Source organism: Synchiropus splendidus, chromosome 7 (assembly GCF_027744825.2).
Source record: "Synchiropus splendidus isolate RoL2022-P1 chromosome 7, RoL_Sspl_1.0, whole genome shotgun sequence".
NCBI lineage: Eukaryota > Metazoa > Chordata > Actinopteri > Syngnathiformes > Callionymidae > Synchiropus > Synchiropus splendidus.
This window is the reverse complement of record NC_071340.1, coordinates 25,410,213-25,433,045: the sequence shown is the minus strand read 5'-3', so window position 1 is coordinate 25,433,045 and position 22,833 is coordinate 25,410,213. Positions and strand designations below refer to the sequence as shown.

The following is a 22,833-nucleotide window of genomic DNA, read 5'->3' as shown; positions in this document are numbered from 1 at the left end:
ACTGGCATGACGTTGGCGATAAAAGGCCTTTGCCTTGTAGGAGGTCAGTATTTGGGACCGAAGAGCCATTTACCAGCCATTGACCCTCGGTGTCCAGATGGCGAATGACACAGGGAAGAATGAATCATGAGTCGAGTCCTTGTCAGTCAGTGAAACTCCAAGTTATTTCAGTAATGTTGTGTATACATAGGTGGCAATAGTACTTTTCTACGTAGTTTTTATTTGGTAATCGGTGTGGGCCGTGTAAATTCTATGTTACTGTTTTGACACATTCATGTGGAGTGAAACGTGAAAGGCAGACCGTGACCATTTGGATACCTTTGCTTCTCTGACACATGACAATGAACAATAATAGGGCAGAGGAAAAAGAGCTCAGGTGTACTGGGTAACACGGCACCACACCTCAGTTACCCGCTACAGTCCTTGGTGCTACGCTCCCTGGTACGTTCAGGGACTACTGTAGAAAGGCAAATGCCCTGACTACATGCATGAATAAGTGTTCAGCAGAAATCATTTTTCCGCCCCATACGTCTCTGCTCACGCCTCGACACTTCTGCTTCCGTGACGGATGTCGCCTGAGGGACCTTCATAAGCAATTACCCGGGATCCTGCCACCTTTGTTATCCGGTGTTTCATGCTTTTTTTCCTTCTTTCAAAACAGCGGAAACCTGTTTTCTTTCTACAAAGGGACAAAAAGGGAAGAAAATGGGAATTGAGATCCACTGCTTCTTCTCGTTTGCATTCCGGCATCTGGTTATGAATGATTATTCTTGTGAGTTATATCTGGCTTTGAAGTGCGATGAAAGGTGATGGAACCGTTCGCTGTTGCATAGCCATCAATGTTCAATCCACGGAGGGGAAAATGGACCACGCCTCAAGCTTTTGAAATGGTTGAATAATCATATTTGTAATTGTTATTTTCTACAATCATTAATAGGGACAAATTGGTGTAAATAACCCGTTTACTGTATATTAACATATGCACAGAATTAGAGGAGGCTCCGGACCTACTGATAACTGGCCACATTCAACCTTCACTTATTTGTTTTCACTCCTCAGTGGAAGGACAATTGGCCAAAACAGATTTCATTCTCTGCAGTTTTAATCCAGATGTCACTGGTAATAACTTGGCGAGGTACTACTTCAAAAATAAATATGTGATAATAATTCAATAAACGTTGAGCATTTGACAGTACTTTTTTTCCATTTTACAAATTTGTTTTTGCATTTTTGCATTGTGGGCTTTGAAGGAGAAAAGCCTTTCTTCCAACACTGCCACCTGCTAACAGATACATTCTAACCCTCCATTGCTTTACAACCAAACATCAATAGATATTCTTCCAATAATGGGATGAATATTTACTCATACCTTTAAATGTGAACTTTTTTTCCCCAGTGAAACCCAGCATCTCCATCTAGCATTAGTCTGAAGGACTCAAGTTCAGCGATGTCTTTTGTGGAGCCTCAGGTTTCCTTGGTCAGGATGGTATCCCAGAACGGTCCAAAGGGATTTGTGCTGTACGGCAACAGGCAGATGTGCCAAGCAAGGACAGGGATCTGACTCAGCACATATTTGACCCCGAGAGTACTGTCATTCCTTGTCATAGCACTGCATTTGACACGGCTTCAAAGTACTGTAGAGTTCTTCCAGAGCTACGCTTGTGATCAACAACTGAAGTAGTATGTTGCGGTGAGCTGTGTTTGTGGTGGATCCAAGTAACCGCTGTCTTATAGGTCAAGTTCTTTAATAAATAATAAACACCGTCCAGTCGTCCAAAAGGGAAAATACAAAGCGTAGTTGACCTGATGGAAACAAACGGAGACACAAAAGGCGGAAGCTGACTGGAGGCTCACGCGCCAGTGGCTCGAAGCAGAAAGAACATGAGATCACATGAGTGTACTATGAAAGAAGATCAGGAGAGGGAAATATCGGAAAACCACAGCGACTTCTCTGAGACAATGCTGTGATAAACAGGAGAGTAAGCGAAGAGTAAGAACTTGAGAAACTGGACACCAGGTTTTGTGAGCAGGATGCCCCAAATTCACCATCATGAGTGGCTGTATAGTGCCCTAAACGACTGTCGCATGACCCTGGAGCCCCTGAGAGGGCTTGTGCCCATCCATCAATCCAATCCCAGCCAAAGGCCTGGTGGCTGGTACCCCATCTGGAGACGCAAGCCTCCGGCGCTCCATTCACAACTGCCGCCTCCTTACAAACACCAGAGTGGATCAGATGGCCGACTCCCGTCAAGCATAAAAGACAAACAAACCATGGTTGCAGACAGAGTCTTGGCGACAAAATAAAAGAGCGAAGAAGGAGAGGCTGCCCATGACAGGGACCCGCATCCTCGAGACCTCCGCCAGAAAGTGCACTGCCAGTCGTGCACACACACAAGTGGTCATTGTAAATATTGCAGTTGACAGAGTTATTAAAATGAAGGTTCAACCTCTGTCCAGAGTGATAGTTACTATTATTTATTCCCACGGAAAGAACATCCCTGCCGGTTATTGATGACCGAAGGTCGACATAACTAGTCATATGTATGCGACGTGCACTTATGCACTCACACTGCGCATCTCTGCAGGCAGTGTCACCTCCACCCGGGGTTTAATGGGAGTCTCTGAATCCACCCCGGAGAGGTTAATAGCGCGGGGGAAACAAACGTATGATCAAATTACTCTAGTCTATTTTTGCACTCGATCGGAATAAACAAGCCTATTGACTGCTGACGTCATTTGCCGGCTCTGTTCTTTTGCCCGCTATGTTCTTAATGACTTTGATACCTCAAGGAAATCGGTGCGGCAGCGTGTGTAGAGTCAAATGGCTGCAGTTGCTCAGCAGCCTCAGGTCTATTTTGTGGTAAACACTTTGTTTTATTAACCCTGAAACCAGCCACAAAGGCGGCTCCCGCTGCCTCGTGCTTGCAGAGCAGATCCTCCAGAGGTGAGAGGTGGTTCACCCACAGCTACTTATTTAAGTCTTAGCTGTGTTTCCACGATGAAGAGAAGGAGGAGGCGAGCGCTCTGCCAACAAATCCATAAAAATTAAATACCACTCAGGTGGAGGGTAAGCTGCTCGAGGAGTGAGAAAGCAGTCAGGGTGAGCAAGTGTGTTTACATCAGGGGACGGATTTGGATTAACAGTGTTGTGGAACAAGACCTTACTGGAGATCTGCTTTTTTACCTTTATTTTGCATTATACCGATGTTGTTGCTCCATTTATTATGATGCGGTATGGAAAGAGCATTTAGAATCGGCTCTCAGTAGGTTGTGACCCGTCTTCGTAATATATTGTTGTTGGGAAAGTGGACTTTTGCGTCCTATGCTGCAGCCTTCTGTGTTGAGGCATTAGGTTTTCAAGACAGAGGTTGGGGTTAGGTAAGCCATGGGGTGGCTCCATTGGTTCCTTCCTTGTTTGCGTGTGTAAATGGACGACTATATTACATGTATTTTGGGTTGGAAAATGGGTGAAATGGATTTGATTTCTGTGGTGTTCCATTGTTTTTATGAGTGTTCTAAAAGCTCTAATACTCTCCATTATACGACTGTCTCTCTTTCAAAGTTTTCATGAATCACAACATGCAGTCACATCACTGGAATCAACCATGAGACTTTCTTGACAAAATGCGTGTCTACCAACGTAGCGTTTCCTAAACGCTAATGTCACCTGCAGTCTCATCTCAATGCACTCGGGATACATTTGGAATTTGAAGGACGATAAATATCAAGATCCCAGTTTGGCTGAACATGAGTGTCGGTGGCGGATGTATTCACTTTCACAGTGCCTTTTTCAGTTGTTTCTGTACGACTGGTGTGCTCCACTTTGCTGTGAGCTCTGGCATCAGAGCGGCGTATTCTGCATCTGGCAACAGCATAATCGTCTCCTAATGTGCTCCATCCCATTATCTGTACTGATGCCAAATCCTCTCCGCACACGCAACTAACCAAAACATGTTTTCCAAGAATATTTTGTCAATACTTGAAGGCAACAGCAAATCAAGCCCATCCAAATGTGTCAGTGATATGTCCCCTGATCACAAGGAGGAGTTTTTATGCCTCATCAGTGAGAGACAAAACAGCCGCTTCACTTCTTGAAATCTTGGAAGAGCTCGTGCTAGGAGAGACGTCCACTGTTTATTTACTTTCTGCGTGTCGACCTCTGAGAGTGACAGTGAGCCGTGTCTCCACCTCCTGCAGGTACATGGCCATCATCCATCCACTGCAGCAGCGCATGTCGTCCACCGAGACCAAGGTGGTGGTGGGAGTCATCTGGTTCCTGGCTCTGTTGCTGGCCTTCCCACAGTACTACTACTCGACCACAGACCAGATCCCGGGCCGCGTGGTGTGCTACATCGACTGGCCGGAATACACCGTCTGCGACTTCAAAAAGATGTGAGTGTCTCTGCGGGACGCAGCTCATTAGAGCTGAAGAAGCTCCAGACGTGGGAGGTGGCGGGAAGCGGTTGAAAAGGGGCTGAAGCGCTTTGACGTGAATATCGGTCCGGGAGGTCGTCCTCATCTGTCTGGAGTTTCTTTTTAATGAAGCGTGCTAGTCAGACGCCTTTGTTCAGTAAAGGAAGTAAGTCTTGGGTTCATGCTTATGTTACGTAAGAGCTGTTCAACTTGAGTGTGTTTGTCTCGCCACTTACCTTGGCCTTCCTTGGTGATCTACTGTGAGATAACTGTCGACTCCATGGTGGATGGTGGAAGGTTTGGCGCACGACTCCTCCTCCTCCTGCACATCACGAGGTGCTGCTGCACCTCCTACCTTCGCAGCAGTTTGTTCTACATTCTGCTCCTAGCCTGGTCGCTGCGCTGATGAACATGAAAAGAGACTGTTTTCCACTGATCTAAGGGCTACACTGCAAAAAGTGTAATCCTAATGTAAGATTTTCTAAGTAATATCAAGCATAAACATGCTAGATTTTAGGGAAATTATCTGTCTATGCAATGGGATATTTTTTTCTTGACGTCTTGAAGTCTTCTTGACAACAAGTGAAGGTGAAAGGTGAATGTGCGTAACATAGAAATAAGCACCGTATGCTTCATTCCAGATCATGAGTACTTGAAATGACACTTAAAAAAAAAAAAAAAAAATTAAAATAATTTTTCGTTCATTATTGCACACTGTACCAAAGCACTTTCCTCGTTGGTGAGATCCTCACTATCATTGGCACTAAAGGTGATTCTGACAGTGAGCGAGTGAAAGTGGATTCAAATAAAACGTTACTTAAAACGAGTCTCTGTATTAAGACTAGGGACAAGATAATGAATGTCAACATCAAGGGGAAATGCCATTAGTTTAGGTAATACATATGTTTAAAACATATCCTACAAAGTCACGGTGCTAACTGTACTAACCCACATCACCACATGACAACTATCCATTTTCACACCTCAACTCTTCTCCCATAATCCTTTGCTCCAGAGGCAGCCTGGATCGCTACAATGTACAAAATTTAAACATAAAATAGCAGAAAACATCTAGTTGTAAGATTTAAAATCGATAACTGATGAGCTGTGATACAGTACGGCGGCATCTCAACATGCTTAAATCAAGTTTTATTTTGAAGAGACTGGGGAAGCGATCATGTCAAGACTTCCTGTTTATTCCAGACAAAAAACAGGTAACGCTTGAGATAAGGTTTTAGCGAAAAGTCGAGCATCCTTAGACTGAGATAAAAGATCGAACACATCTCGGTTCCTTTCGTCTTGTTAAGAACCACATCACACAAGCGTGACCACTGACCGAGCTGAGTCAAGGGGGTCACAGAAGAGACTCTGAACGATGAAGTCTGTGGGGCGTGTTTGTTCTCCTCACTCCTCCGTGGCTTTCCCTGGGGCGCCAGTTTTGCTTCACACCGTGCACATTTCATTCGGACCTCTAAATTGCTGTGCTGGTCCGTGGGTGGTTGTCAAATGTGTCCCGGGATCCTGTGGGGATCTCCCTGGGGTTCCTCCACCTCCCAGCCTGCTCCAGTCCCCACATATTTAATTTAATGCCTGGAATATATAGGTGTGTATAGTATCCCTGAGTGAAGTAGAGTAGTATATGTGCTAATGTTCTCTAAAGCGTGAGAAGAACTGGTGCTGTCAGAGAGGGTTTGGTGATACAAATGAAACGAGGCTTGTTTTTTCCCCATCAGAGGCTTGTAACACTCGTATAAACACAGGCATGATAACAGTGATCCATCCATTCTGTTTGCATCATCCTTGTTTTGACACTGAAGCATTTGTTCACCGTAACTCAGCCAGTAAACTCTGGCTGACTTTGCCTGCCACTTAAAGGAAATGGAGTTGCAAAAGCGGTTTTTGTTTCTGCAGGTTGAGGGTTATATTGCCGCCATTCTTCAGTCTGGTGGTCTCCAGTTTAATTAAGTCATTTTGTCAAGCCGTTCCAGGGTTGAGCCTCGCTGTTGCACTTGCTTTGCCAGCCTGAGAACAATGTCATCTGCAGCTCTATGTTCAGTGCTGGACAATCTATATATATATATAATGTGCTGTCCAGACATTGCTGTCCACACCAGTCATTTCCCAGCATAATGTTGGTTATTCCGTCACTGAGTGGATTTTTTTTTACAATTTTATCTATTAAAAGTCAGTGCAGGTTTTAATGCTGCGTTTTAGGCTCAGTTCTCGAGAGTCTTTGCTTTTCAGTTTTCAGACAGGTGGATCAGCTGTCCACACGAATCCAGCGATTTCAAATGTATCCATTGTGGGATCAGATACAGTGACTGAAAACGGTGGAAGAATTCACACGGATACTACAGACTCCATCTCTGTGTGGACAGGATTGGTTTCTAGAAGTGTTCCTGGTGGTTCCTGAGTGTCAGTGACGTTAAGCGAAGGAATAGTTTCCAGGTTCAATATACCATACAGCGACGAGGAGCTTCCTCCAGGGTCCCCTCTTCTCTATAGGATATGTCCTTTTTACAGGACTATTTGTCTGACGTTTGCCGTGTCAGACTAGCTGGTTCTGTTTCCACCGAGAAACAATAAATCACCCTCAGCGTGGAACAAGGATCCAGCCTTCCTTTAGGGTGACATTTCCCCTGATGCTGAAGCTTGAAGATGGGGTTCTGTGCCTCGGCTCTGCTCGTGCAACAGTGAAATTTCCATCACTCGGATGCTCACACACTTAATCTCCCATGCCAGTGAGCCAAACAGGATGTATCATGAGCCAAATGAAGTTGTGTACGGCAACTTTGTCCTTCATAAAAATCCCGGTCAGCTTGGCTTTTTTAGCCTCTCACTCCTTGTTTTCATCCATATCTGATCCAACCAGTGCCTCAAACGTCTCCACTCAGGTGCACACGACGTAGTGCTGTGTATTATCTCTACCCTGAGTCACCCATTTTGCTGCGGGAATTGAGTTTAGTGTGAGGAGCATGGCGACAAATCGACTGTCCACGATCAGATCTAGAGTTCCACTATTTGGTTGAATGGAACATGACATCCGGTGCACAGAGTAAGACTGACCTCAGGTCAGGTCCCACTGTCTGGACATTTGAACAGAGCCAGACTCCAAACCAGCTCTGTCTGCCTCTACATTCCGTGATGCAAGTATTCAAGTGTGAGGCCTCAAAATAGCATGCTCTGACTCAGTTGTTCTGGATGGCTTCACTTGAAATTCATTTTTCTGAGTGACACCTGTATCAGCATATTCAATACCAGGAATGATACCAAAGGAAAAGTCAGTTGCATCAGAGTGCTGAGCACAAAACTGGCAACAAACCCAAACACTCAGCAGATCAATGCTAAAGTCTTTATTCAGTCCAAGGTCGACAGCAGGTAGCTCAGTCCAACAGGCAAACAAGTCGATAGGGGACAGAGAATCCAGGTCACAAGCAAAGAGGTGAGCGATACCAGCCTCAAACTAGACAGAGGTATAGACAGTCAAGATCAGGTTTCACAACACAAGATGGCTGCCGGAACAGTAGGCAGTAGGCAGGGGGGTGAGGATTTGAGGATGGGATGAAGAGGATGTGCGGAGCAGAGGACCAAATGAAGGGAGTGGAAACTGATCTGGAAACAGATGAATGGATGGATCGATCAAACTATTTCACCTGCGTAGCCCAATCAGATCATTGGCGATAAAGAGAAGATACAGGTGACGTGAAGATGAGGCTTCATGAAACAGCGTTGCAGGTTTGACGAAACAGTGTCCTGATTTTCAGAGGCCACTAGATGGAGCTCTTGGTTTAGCAATGATGTGATTTGTTCAATCCAAACATTTTACAGCAGACAGCGCCACCCGGTGGCCTCTGAAAATCAGGACACTGTATCGTGAAGCCTCATCACTAGAAGGTAGGTAGGTAAGTCATATACAAGGAAGGAAGATTTTAAAGTCCTATCTTCACATTAAAATAAAAATACAGCCAATTCAGGTCATATAAGAAATTTAGGGCAATAATGTGGGATGTTCATAATGGATGAGCCACACAGTGTCTATAAACCAATGTGTTGAAATTCATTAGTCTGTGTTCACTGTGTTTAATGAGGTAAGTTATTGGCCATCACTGCCATGATGCTGGGGATTATAAACTCGTAACGATCCCAAACATTTCTTTACGACAAACATGCGTTTGTGGAAGCATGTTGTCCAGAAGAGATACAGCCAAGCGTGAGGGAACACACACACACACAGACAGACAGACAGACAGACAGTGCAGGGTTGCCCCAAGCAGATCCACATCTGGGTCCGTCCTGTCTGGGACCAAAGGTCACTTCTCCATCTTCTTAATAATGAGGAAGGACAGTCACAATAATGCTGGCTGCAGTCACAGGCACCTTTGATGTCCCAACAACTGACTCCATCTTGCTGTTCGTTCTGAAAATTCCAAATCTGCTGCTTTTGCTGGAGCCTTTTCCAGGCAGTGGAGTGAAGCCCTGGCTGTGATTTCCAGTAGCCGCCAGCCTTGACTTCAACAATGGCATCAAATCTACCCAGATGAATACGACGCTCTCTCAACAGCCAATCAGAATCAGCTTCATTGCTGAAGTCAGTGAGGATCCCACCAACTAGGAAAGTGCTTTGAATGTGCAATAATAAAGAAAACATTATTGGGAGTCGATTAAAAAACAATCTAGTTAAATAGAGAATTTGTGATGAATTGATCTCAAACGCAGCTTAATGGTATTAGAATATTTGCCAGAAGAAGCTCATTTTTCAACTTGACTGAATGTGGTATATTACTGAATGAAATGATGGAGCCGACATACATTGAAACAACAAAATATTGTTTATTTTGCATCAGTTTGACAATAGCACCATAAATCAGGATGGTGGCTATATTCAAGTTTTTATATCACCTTATTTCAACTAAAGCTCTTTTAGTGTCTTTGTATAAGAATTTCAATGTTAGAAGAAGTCTATGCAGAGTGGTGGAAACCCTGGACATTGTGTAGTGAAAAACCTCCCTGAACCAAACCAAACAGATGCTTTTGTTTACTTTTGTTCAGGGATGATTCCTCCATGTTTGTTGTTGTTGTTCTCATCCTAGCTGCCACGTGTCTTGTGCATCAGTGGGATCAGTGGAGCAGGAACTCCTGCACTGACAAAGGTTCCCTATATATAAACAAAAACTAAAGTCAAATAAAAATGAATAAAAATAAACAATACTAATAAAAGTAACTGATAAATAAATAACCCACAAACAACAGGGGCTGTTCATGAAATCATCAGTCTGACTGAGGGGAAGAAGCATGTTCTTCTTCTGGTTTGGATGGATCGTAGCCTCCTGCCAGAGGGAAGAGGGACAAACAGTCCATGACCAGGGTGAGAAGGGTCCGTTCTGATCCCACCTGCTTTATTGACGACCAAAGAAAAGAGCATAGGATAACAGGTTCCACAGTCTCCACTCATCACTGCAAATATTTTTAGTGTATAATCGCCCTTCACTGTTTGATGCCGCCTACTTTCTCACGTTGTCATATCGCCGCGATGCAGTGCTTTGTCACGTCCAGGACCCGATGATACAACAGCCAACAGGGATTCTTCACCACCCCATCACGAGACGTCCCATCCTGCTCGCTCACAGATAAATCCCACCGTTCATCAAATGTTCTTCTGTGCTGGCGGCTGCTGAATCGGCCCAAATATTTCAGTCTCTGAAGTGTGCGTTGACAGGAAGGGAGTTAGTTAGACCAAACCACGCTCACTGGCCCAGAGGACGGGGGTCACAGCCTGCTGGACCAATGATACAGAACAGTCAGGTGGGTGAACCATGGAAGAAAACAAGAATAATCTCATTAGAACAAACACTACAGGGAGAAGAAGCCAGACTCAGAGACAGAGTCAGCACATGGTGTTCTCTGAGGTTGGCCAAATGAGGGTCTTCACAGATAGAGACTGTTATTTGTGCCTACAAGGGCGGCACGACACACACGCTCATCACACTTGTGTTTCTCCTGAGTGATCAAGCACCAAATCTAGCGGAATCGTGAGTCACTAAGGGGAATATCTCACATGCGTTTAGATAGAAAAATAGCTGAAGTAACGGAAGTTACATTTCTGTGGGTATTTACTGACAGAATACCTACACAGAAATTGCAGCAACAAATTGAATGTGGCCAGGGTGTTTGTCTCAGGAGGGGAGGTGGTGGTATTGAGTTCTGGAAATTATGGTTGCATTTGTTTAATAAGTTATGTATTAATGTCCCTTTCACCCTCATACGGTGGTAACTGTGTTATTTCTCAAGCTTGGGTGCTCTGCCAGAGACCTGGGAGTTGGAGGGTTCTGTGCAGTATCTTCGTCTTTCCTTGAACTACACACTCTTCTGGACGGAGGCTTCGGATGTTGTACCATCTTCACTCCCATGGCGTCTTATATAGACGTTGGGAAAGTGGACTTTTCCATCCTACACTGATGCCGAAGGCAGCTTTCCACGTTTAAATGTTTAGGTTTTCTGTCTTCCATTGCAGTGTGACATGTTAGAAAAAAAAGATGCAGGTAGGTAGATGGGGTTCAATAAGCCACCGCGTAGCGTCAATTCATTCTACTTGTAATAATTTGTCAATTGTTATTTATAGCCTGACAAAAATCTATTTATTCACAGTGATTTCGGTTTCGTCACTTAGGAGCAGACAACTGACATCCAGTATGATTCAGTGAAGAGAGTTTCTGTACGTCTCCTGGTTCCCCGCACTCCCAGTTTAAGGGTCACCTCCCGGAGCGCTGTGACTAACTCGGGGCCCACAGTAGTCTTGACCTCCCACTTCTATTCCGGCTGGTCCTTCGACCCCAGACACTTCTCAACATTTTTGTATTCCTTCTTCATGATATTGTTGTCACCACATCACCACTGACCTCTTCTGTTTCTTGTCCTCCACCACAATGTCCAGTTGGTTAGCTGTGATCTATATATATGTATTAACAATCTCAATTGTAGAGCACATTTTCATTCCACTTCCAATATTGTCACCATTTTTCACCTACTTTGCCTCCACTTTTTCTTTCATAGTTGGGTTTATGCCTCAAACTGAGGATGAAGACATCAATGACTTGCACGGCTCCTCCACTCTCTTCAGCAGGACCAAAACAGGACTGTTCAGAACAGGCCTCAGTAGCAGGAGGCTTCCCTCCACCCAGTGTGAGCATGCTTATAAAAACACTCTGAATATTCATGATAGAAGCTGGTGAGGAAAATCTGTTGACCGTTGGGGAAGCAGTTTGAGGGAAATAAACGTAACTTAAGTCAAAAACAGATTACTGCCATGTGTTTTTTGGAGGGAGGACGACTTACTTACCGGTTCTTGAACACAATCCCTCAACTCATCCCTGAGACGCTTTGAGACGATTGTATTTCTGAACCAAAATGACACAGTTACAATAGATATTTTGTCACCATTATGACGCCCGTGCGCTGGCACACCCAAAAGAGCAGACACATCGGGAACGTTATCCCGAGGGTTGGAGACATGGAACAGTCGAAAAATGATCTCATTACACCAAACACCCCAGTGACTTTTGTTTTGCTATTAAAGTGAAAAGAATTACCAGCAAACAAGCCAATATTGATTCCGCTGATGCGCTGGCAGAGGCCATCTGACGCGCAGCGGCAGAGCTGTGTTTCAAAATGAGGGTTTTCCGAGTTAGAGCGTCCCGTAACCAGCGGGAGGATTCCAAAAGCCTTATCCAAGTTTACTAGCCATGGGTGAACCGCCGGATAAAAGCGAACTCCAATTATTATGAATGTGTTCCTGCGGCACTGTGATCTCGCTCCTGTTGGTTTGAGTTGCAGCCCATCAATTGAGACTCTTGCGTTTGAGTGAAAGCAGGAAGGTCTTGAACATCATGTGACGCAGTCTTTGTTGAAGACTCATCCATCAGCGGAAGCACTAGAATTCTCCCCAGAGCCGTTTGGGTCTCTTGAGGACGTGGCTCTGGCACCCGCTGTAAATATCATTTGCAATGAAAGCATCTCTGTTCTCCAGACAAAACAACCATTTAAGACTATATAAACCACAAGAGTGCCGCGGTGCATTTTAAAGGCAAGTTGCTTCTCTTCCTCACGGATCAAAGTGAATGTTGCTGCTGTGATTTCGGTGGATCACGACGACACAAACATGATATTTAATGTATGTCGCTCTAAATGGACTTGTTTGTTGAAGCCCACTTTGTCATTCTGCTGCATCATATCAACATAAAGCTCTGCGGAGAGCGAGCACAACCCCTGACATGGCATTACTGTAACAATATTTATTTGTTGTCTATTGAGGAGATAATGGGAACATTTCACACTGGACTGTATTGGTCTTTTGTGTTCATCCTGCGATGGACTGGCTGCAGACGAGCTGAACCACAACCTCATATCGGTTGGATTGAGAGCCAGAGGCCAGTTGTGTCTCCATTTATGTGTTGAAAATCCAACACAAAAGACAGTTGAGAAATAGTCATTGTTGCATGGGTTTTGTGCGTGAGACAGACAGAAATTTAAAGTCATTATTGTCGTCTGGGGAAATTATTCATTTCACTTTGAAATATATATGTAATGTTGTAGTCAAGACCACACCAACCGAGACCAAAACATTATGACTTGAGACTAGGGAGCATTGAGACCGAGACAAGATATTTGGAGATCGAGACCAAGATGAGACGAAGACGCGGTATATGAAGACTTTCAAACGGATCCACAGATGAGCCACTGCGATGATGCACTAGGGTGAAAAAGTCTGAGCCACTCTGAGGCATCAGAGGAGCGAGGTGTTGTCTGTCGGAGGTGTCAGGCTTGGCCAACATTCTTCCGTCTGCCACCTCCTCAATGGAGTCCAGTGGGCATCTCATTGACTGTGGTTTTTCTGCTCAGGTCATAACTTTGATTTAAAGATTCATGACACATTCTCTGCGCCTGAGTATAATAATGTAGTGACGAAGAAACCAACAAGTTTTCTCCCTCAGCGCCTTGTATAAGACCAAATACAGGAGGGAGAAATGATGATCGCTGACTTTAGCCAGGTGTCAGGGCGTGTGCTGCCGTCATCCAATATACATAAACCAAGAAGGCTCCCCACAAACGTAAACAGGAAGTCGAATTTTTGAGTCAACAGGAAAGAAAACGCATCCTACTTATCAAGACACTGCGTATATCTGGACAAGGCTCGCGTGACAATAGCTCTCATGGACTTGTTTTCACTCCGATCTGACTTCCCACTTTCGAGGTAACTGGGACACAAGATCAGCATCAGCTCCTCAAAGATATAAGGAAGTAAGTTATCGACTCTCCAGGAGTTATACAGCGTCCGCTGATTCCAAACTAGCTTTTATGAAACTAGTTAATCGTGTCAACTTGTTGTTTCAGTGAATTCATGATGTTGGCAGCTGAAATACAATGAATCGGTTGAGTTCATCTTTAACTCGCACCTTGAGCGACAGCTTGTGACAGACGCCTGTGCTCTATGTTTGACCTTGTCTGATCTTTAAAGGTTACATGTCTCACTCCAGAGCTGACAGGCCCGCGCGAACGCAACATGGAGCGCTGTTTGTAATTAAGACGACATCTTTCTTCCTGATAATGAACACCGGAGCTCATGACTGTGTGTCGATGCACGTCGAGTCAATTATTCAGTCCTAGCTGAGGAGGGATGCCACTCCAGACCGGATGATGTTGAGAAGCAGCTGCGCGGCTGCCACTCAGGTCGGGCTAAATGCCACTGGGGCAGATGAAGCAAGCGCCGTTTTATCACTTGTGACAGGGAACTCTGGGCCTTCACCCTCACGCGCCTTCTTGATTGCTCCTTTGTGGCTCTCAGACACACAGATTCAAAGTTTTCAGTGAGTCTGGAGGCTGCCAGCCTGACCTCCCCACGACATGCCATCCTTCACTTCAACCTCTAACCCCCTGCTGGTGTGATAGCCGGGAGTCCATGAGGGGGAGAGACCAAAGTAGCCTGGATATACTGTATATGGAACCTATTGAGAGGGGGGATGTCACAGACCTCTGGGTTTGAATGATGGGCACCAGCTGGAAATGGACCTGGAAACGCACCAACAGACCAAGCTAGCACTATGGATGCAGTGGTTTCAAGTATTCATTTGGCTCAATAGAAAACTGCTGTGGAGTGCAAAGAATAATGGACCTGAAAAACCCCAAAGACAGATCCCTATACCCAGGGAGGTCAAACATCTCCTCTCTGAAGAAAACCGCTCGCCTTTCTTCACTCAATCCGCATTCCTCCATCGCGTTTCCTCCTGTCTCACCATCTGTTGTGTCCGTCTCAGGGGTTCAACAATTCATGGTGACCATCCCACTCCTGACGCTGTTTGTCGAGGAGTGTGTGTACTTGCTGTCCCACTTTGGTTCCCTGAGGGAAGAAAAAAAAAATCAACGCTGACCTCAAAGTAAAGGGCGGGATCATCAGTCAGTGCCAGATTCGACCTTGTGACGGTTTGTCTCTCAGATTACTTCCACAGCTACCACAGCAGAGCAAAACACTTATTCTAACTCAGTCTGTCTGTACTCTGTGGTGGAGCCCGGTTCTGGTAAGGTTTCTGCACTAGACTCCACAGATAAGAATCTGTTGCCTCTATTTTCGTAACACGACAAGAGAGTGGAAGCCGTTACAATGTAATGCACATAAAGCTGCTTTTCAACAGCATTTGCATCAATGTTTATAAATGTTTGTTGAACCTTGCTGCCAATATATATATATATATATATATATATATATATATATATATATATATATATGTATATATATACAGTGGTGTCTCGGTTTTCGAACGTCTCGGAATTTGAACAAATCGGAATTCGAACAAAAATTTCGAGATTTTTTTGCTTTGGATTTCGAACAAAATCCAGAACTCGAACGCCCCCGAAACAAGTCGGAAAAAACCTAGAAAAAACCACATAGAGGAACAGCGCACCTGCAGCAGACACTCTACATTCACTCCTACAAAAGACTATTTTAAGGATTGGAAGGCATCGATTCCTTTTCCATTCATTGTAATGGGAACAAATCGCTTCTCGAACGGCCGTCTGGAACGGATTGTGGTCGAGAACTGAGGTACCACTGTATATATATATATATATATATATATATATATATATATATATATATATATATACACACACACATATATAAATAAAGGAACCTACTGATGATGTATTTCTTGTAATTACATGAATAAAATCAATCCAAAAGCCTGGCCTTTATTATAAAAAAATATCAAGGTCCTTCGTTGAATCAAGCTCCAGCTTTTCACTGGCAAAACTTTGTTTGACAACTTTTATTAACTCGTATTAATGGCTCCATTTATCTTCATTTTATTCCTCACTTATTTCAAGAGACCATGTGAAGAGGCGACGTCTGACACGGACCAAGGTCCTTCTTTCACCTCAAGGAACAAGTATTGAATATCGGCAGCCATGACAGACACAGCCATGTGATCTCTCTTGAATAAAACGGTGCAGTAACTGAACTTGTCTCACCCTGGCTGTTCTACAGTATGAAACATGAATATTATTTGTATTATTCGTTCGTATTATTTTTCAATTCAAAGAAAGAGAGTGGAGTCATTGTTCAAATACAGAGCAGTAGTGATGGGTAGATGAGGCTTCATGAAACAGTACTGCATGGTTTATGAAACATTATCAGAGGCCAGTAGATGGTGCTCTCTGTTTAGAAATAATGTGAGATTTTATTGAATATTTTTTTCAGTAAGCAGAAACCTGGTTAGAAACTGGAAATTCCTTAAAAGTACTTCAAATACTTAAAAACACAACTTTCTATTGGAACAGTTTTGCGTTCATCTCTGCTGCAGTGTAAATGCTACGATCATTTCAAAGAAGTCGTACCCAGGCCAAAGATTCAATAGAGGCCTGGTAAGAAAATCTATGAACTACATGAAGGGATTTTACCGCCGACTTCATTTGACTGAACTTCATCTTCATCATGTTACAGCAGAGTGATATTGGAGAATTGCAGCCAGCGGTAATTGGATTTGGAAAGAGTACGTGGCCAAAGTGGCCGAGTCGACAACAATTTTTCTTAAAAAGACAATTCGCCGCTCAAGTGCCTCTGTGTATAAACACTTCCTTCCCTTTTGTGATAAAGGATTCATTTGGAAAAGTCTGCGTTGACTGCCGTCTCCAAAGTGTTTCACTCAGCTCCAGGCGGAACTTGGCTTGATGAGCTTGTACGGCTTTGATAGGCTTCCTCTTTTGATTTAGCCTCTCTGCGCGCGGCGGCGTATGTGTGAGCCCGGCCTCGCTGATGGAGCTCATGGGTATTCGCTCGCATTAACATAATTGTGGTTAATAGCTGAGGAAAAGCCCCTCAAGACACTGCAGCGTTCGCGGAGGGGAAATCAGATTTTCACTCAGTGGGTGTTGAGTCGCGAACGTGGAGCACAACCAGCTTTACACGGCGTTAAACAGACTTCAGTGCCGCCACAGTGGTCTTTGGTGGCGGTTGATAGATGTGCAGGGAATATATATATATATATACACACAAGAAACATCTGACTTACGAGCGAGATCGGTTCCGACCAACTGCTTATAGGTACTGCTGTAGTGGTAGATCGATGTGTGAGAGTGAGATGCTTCGACACTGTGCTGCCGTAACTGTCGTGCACGATGCTGGGCTGCTACGTGCTGTGGTGCCAGACAGAATACAGGTTTGATGGAATCATTGGAGAAAAGTGTCAGGTGTGATGTGTGACAAAAGGTTGTCGGCAAGGATGAAAGGGAAAGTGTCCAAAAGGCTGGTGAGGCCAGCAATGTTGTATGGTTTGGAAACAGTGGCACTGAGGAGAAGACAGGAGGCAGAGCTGGAGGTAGCAGAGATGAAGATGCTGAGCTTCTCTCTGGGAGTGAGCAGGATGATGATAGGATCAGAGGGACAGCACATGTGCTCAGGTGTTCAGGAGACCAAGTCAGAGAGGCTGGATGGAGATGGTTTGGACATGTACAGAGGAGAGAGAGAGAGAGAGCCAGTACACTGCTAGATGAAGATGTTGAGATGTTGGAACTGCCAGGCAGAAGGTGGAGAGGAAGGCCACAGAGGAGATGGATGGAGGTGGTGAAGGAGGACATGAGGTTTGGAGGTTTGAGAGAAGAGGAAGCAGAGGACAAGGGGAGATGGAGGAGGATGATCCGCTGTGGCCCCCACTGAAGGGAGAAGCCGAAAGGAAAAGTATATATATATATATATATATATATATACAATCAATATTCCTTCATCTAACGATATGATATGTCGTTCTCTCCCATCAACGCAGCCTTTAGCAGTCAAGGACAAGAACAAACTACTCCGTGTTTCTTGCAGGTACTACGTTAGCGTGGCAATCCTGATCTACTTCCTGCCTCTGCTGGTGATGGGTTGCGCCTACCTGGTGGTGGGGCTGACCCTCTGGGCCAGTGAGATCCCTGGAGACTCCTCTGACCGCTACAAGGAGCAGCTAACTGCCAAACGCAAGGTAATGCAGGGTGTTTCTTGGTTTTACGCTGCAAGATCTCAAGCGGCGCGTCATCTTCTTGTACGTTGGGTCAAAACAAATGGGACGTGGCATGGTGACATGCAATGACAGGGTTGATCTCTGTGGCAGGTGGTGAAGATGATGATCGTGGTGGTGTGCACGTTTGCGATCTGCTGGCTACCGTACCATGTCTACTTCCTGCTGCATCAGTTTTTCCCCGAAGCCTTTGAGCAACCCTTCATCCAGCAGGTCTACCTGGCCATCATGTGGCTGGCCATGAGCTCCACCATGTACAACCCCATCATCTACTGCTGCCTCAACGACAGGTCAGTGAGCGTGAAAGCAAAACCACGACGGCAGAAATGCTAACCAAACATATTCAACGTCCATCCATCCATCCATCCACCGTCGCCCGCTTATCTGTCGCCGGGTCGCGGGGGCAGTAGCTTCAGGAGGTCATGCCAAACGCCCTTCTCCCGAGCGACATCCACCAGCAATAACATTCATATTCAAGGGTTGTGGTTAAATCCAAGTTGAATTCAGCAATAAGACTGAGGAACTCCACGATCTCCTCGGTACTGAGAAATACAATGAGACCCAGACGAAACCCTCTGTTTTGTCTTAGTTCATGCCCATATTATAGATTTTTATCTCATTATTCCATGATATTTATTTTTATTTTATGATGTTGAGTGTGGACTAGCTGTGTCGTTGTTGATTAAGTTACTTAACGCTACATTTTTCTCAGCGGTAATGAACTTGTTTTATTGAGATTGTGGCCTATGTGGAACAAGATCTTCCTCAACTCTTGGTTTTGAGGAATGAAGTTGAGGGTTAAGATTGAGGATTGAGGTTGAGAGTTGAGGAAGGAATTGGAATTTACCCCTAATGTATGAAGTTACGTGTCATTTAAATGTCAATACTATTAAGAACATACTCGAAGTCCGTGCCACAAAAAAAAAATAGTTCCAGGGTCTTGAACAAGAAGTTTGTTTTCTACTGAGTGTAAACTGCTGGTGTATTCCCCCTCGACAGAAAATGTATCTTGCATCCGATTTTTGGAGGTTTTTGTGAAGCACCACAGCAGATGTTCACTCAGCTCCCGTCTTTCATCCATCACTCGTCTATTTCAGCCACCTGCTAATTGCCGTTGTGCACTCAGAGAAATCAGATTTCACACTTGGGCGTTTTGCCTCTGAAATTCATTATGCTCCAAAAATGAAAATATCGGCGGCAGGCTGCTGCGAGGCGGCCCAGATTCGACCCTCCGATATCGACCCATTTGAGTCTCGTCGCGTATCATTGAAATTCAAACGACCTCTGACTTGAATATTCCACGGTCCGCGTCTCATCTGCGAGCAATGGACCTTTTTCATTATCTGTCTACCTCCATTGTTTTCCCCCGAACCGGGCTTGAGACTGCTGCGACGGTCCGGTGCTTCCAGTGTCTCCGCTCTGCAGGTTCAGTCGTATAAACAGCGTTGAACGCTTTTTAACGGCGAAATTAACAGCGGCGCTGATGATGGTCTTTCAACAAAGGTCAACAGGAAATGTCAAGTTCGATGTCTGTGAAGAGTCAATGTGCCAATATTGACTGCATGCACTTATCTCAATAATATCTCTGCGGGTCATGGAATTGATTAGAGAGGAGGCGCGGCGCCCGCCAAACTTCCGTGCATCAGCAGTGGCGCTGTGGCAGCGAGGTGATTATAAACACTGTCGTATTCGCCTGAAACTGCTCCACAGGGTGTTTCTCCGAATCCCATCTCCTGGGCTTCGACTCATATAGTAGAAGCTGAGGGACCGAAGTTCTGAAATTACAATCCAACCACCTGAAAATGTCAGCATGGCATAATACAGTAGGAACCCTTTAATATTATATATATATTTTTTCCAATATATATATATATATATATATATATATATATATATATATATATATATATATTCGATTAGTTACTTCTCATATGATCATTTATTTTTATTCATTTATATATTTTTTTCGTAGCGTTCTAAACGTCACGCTGGGACCGGCGGGTGTTGCTAAGCGGGGAACCAGGGGTCTCACTTTCATGAGCCTGGAAAACTCTGCGTCAAGTACTGGAGCGTTAAATGGCGTGTTTAATTTGAAGGCGCTTCCCTGCACAGCATTGTCCCGTGCATGTGCTGCAGGATGCAGACTTTACAGAACAGATTGAAAGAACCTCCACAGTAGACATGCTGCTGCAAAGTGAGCAGCTAGGAGGGAGGAGCGGACGCGTCACAACCAGCGTGGCTTCATCAGCAGAGTGTCAGCTGTCGCACTTGGCTGTTTTGTTCATTGTTGCACCAAGTTTCCTAGTTGGTGAGATCCTCACTGGCCTTGGCAATGAAGCTGATTCTGATGTGTCACTTTCTTCTCCAGGTTCCGTGCTGGTTTCAAGCAAGCCTTCCGCTGCTGCCCCTTTGTCCCTCCTGGCCCCTATGAAGGGCTGGAGCTGAAGTCCGCTCGCTATTTTCAGACTCAGACCAGCGTTTACAAGGCCAGCCGGATGGAGACGTGCGTGTCAACCGTCCTCCAGGTCGGAGACAACATGGACACCCCAAAGGTCAAGTCCGGAACAGCTGCCTGTCCCGTTGGAGGCGCAGGGTCGCAGACATCCTTTTTGGAGCTCACCTCAAATGGCTCTTCGTCTCGGAGTGTTTCCAAAACTTTTTCCCAGACGTCCAGTTTTTATTCCAACAACAACCAACATGACTAGACGGCAAGAGAACTTGTGGCGGGACACGATATGTGCAACAGCCGGTTGTGAGAGCAGGAGGAAGCGGAGGAGCACATTTGATGAGCAAGACACGTCAGACCTGGGGTCTTCACAGCTCCAACACGCTTGCTCTTGAATCCGTGAATCATCGCACATCTTGACTCGCACATTCTGTGTGAAGTCTATTTTAGTCGGGGATCCGGCTGCTTCTGAATGCAGTGTTTTGAATCCATCAAGAGAGAAGCTGTTGGTGCAAGACATGGCTTGCATATGAAGTGATCAGTGTGTGGACGCCTGGAGAATACCAGGTCAGTTTCAGCTGAGGAGAGCGCTGAAACTCAAGCGTCATATTGCGTGCAAAAACACCATCCACACTACACAACTTTCCACAGTTTCCAGCAGCCATGGTGCCGCCTCTCCGTCCCCCTCACAGTCAATAGAATTCAATGGTGGCATACACTCCACCGTCATTGAACATATCAGTCCGCCGTGATCTGAATCTGATTTCAATCTTTACCCTGAACTCTCAATGGCTGCTGCCGTGTTCCGTCTCTCTATATGTACATATCTATACTCAGTATTCTTTGTGGCCTCTGTCACACCGTGAAGGTTGTTTTTGCTCGATGCGGAGCGATAATGTGTCTGATATTATCAGGTTCAAAGGGATTTACAGTGTTAGAATAGGAAGCCTGTTCATTACTGTTACTGTGACGTGCCTTGCTGCTTGGAACAACGTTTGTGTGGGAAACTCATCCGGCTCCTGTGGAAGCGTCCTGGGATCCGTGTCATGGAGATGTGAAAGTCAGAACATGTACGGTACCGTAGCTGTGTTCCGAGACTCATAAGCAAAACTAGGAGCCATGTTTCCGTGAGCGACGTAAATCTGTTTGATATGATGTGACCCTTGTTTGCACGCCACCTGCTGCCACCCATCATTCCCACTGTCTCCCACACTCCTGACTCCTGATCTATTCCCGGCACACAAAAGCTGTTATTCCAAATTCCAGAGTCAGCTGACGTGTCGGTGAGAAGCACACGCCAAGCCGGCTGCGACCCCACAGTGACAGTTGGAACAGTTTCCTTCAGGATTTCAAAGTGTCGTCTCGGTGATGTGGAAACAACAACACTGGAGTTAGGAGCAGGAACACGATGTTGCGGCAGCGTCGGCTCACGTGAGGCTCAAACAGAACGTCACACATGATCAGTGTGTGACAAAAGCAGAGGATGCCATGTCAGTGCTCCATGCACCACACAGGCTGAAGTGGACCAGGCAACAGATTGGCACTGCTTTTTATGGACAAAACTTAAAGAAAAAAAAAGTATTAACTGCCTCTTGATAGTGACGGGATCTTGTTGGCTACAATACCGGCAGCTGGGATTAGACAGACTGGTTACAGGATCAGGTGGAGGGGTTATTTTAAGACACTTGAACAGGTGGCGGCTCCAAAAACGCTTTCCCTACTGGTGGTAATTGCTACTGGCCCCAAATTAGAAACGGCCTCGTCGAAAATAGCCACAGTGACTTGGTGAAACGTTGAAAGACATCGACTGTCTGAACACTGCGTGTAAATGTGATTCTTCATAGGCTTTACGTATTTATTGTTTGGTGAATATCCTGTGTGTTCAGGTGCATGTATGTTCTGTGCAGTTGGCAGCCGAAGAAGAACAAATAAAAGATCATAGCCACCATGATGTCTTGTTTTTATTTTCACCAAATCTGTCTAAACTCCACACCAGTCAGCTGCCACTCGAACATGGATTCCAGGTGAAGACTGTGGCTGTGTCCCATTTCTCACCCTAACACTTGTTTTTGACCCTAACACTGGGTGTTGCGTGTCAGTGTCGTGTGTCCCAATCCTCCTCAGAGCGAGGGCACTCGCCGTTCAACACTTGAAATGATCCCTTCAAACCCAGGGAGCTCCGGAGCTGACTTGAAACCAAGTGGGAATATGAAGTGTGGCGAGATTTCCAGGAGACCAAAGTGCTTTATTTAAGTACTTTATCTATTTTCCTTCTGAAATGTAGTGGGTGGGGCTAATACTCCGGTGCACTATAGTCCAGAAATTAGACATGATGATGATGGAGCCACTCCTTCCAAATGATCTTCTAGCTGAGGATGAAATGACTCTGAATATGCGAGCCGCTGTCCAGAACCTTCTTCATGGAACGTGACC

General features: G+C 45.1%; 1 protein-coding gene across 1 annotated transcript in view; it reads left to right on the top strand.

The window, feature by feature from the left end:
* Window positions 1-22,613, top strand: part of tacr1a (tachykinin receptor 1a) — a 28,374-nt gene extending 5,761 nt beyond the window's left edge. Inside the window, exons 2-5 of the mRNA XM_053871100.1 lie at window positions 4,198-4,392; window positions 17,768-17,918; window positions 18,048-18,244; window positions 20,323-22,613. Of these exons, the coding sequence (XP_053727075.1) occupies window positions 4,198-4,392; window positions 17,768-17,918; window positions 18,048-18,244; window positions 20,323-20,659 (880 nt within the window). The 3' untranslated portion in view covers window positions 20,660-22,613. The remainder of the gene's footprint in view (window positions 1-4,197; window positions 4,393-17,767; window positions 17,919-18,047; window positions 18,245-20,322) is intronic.
* The last annotated feature ends 220 nt before the right edge of the window (window positions 22,614-22,833 follow it).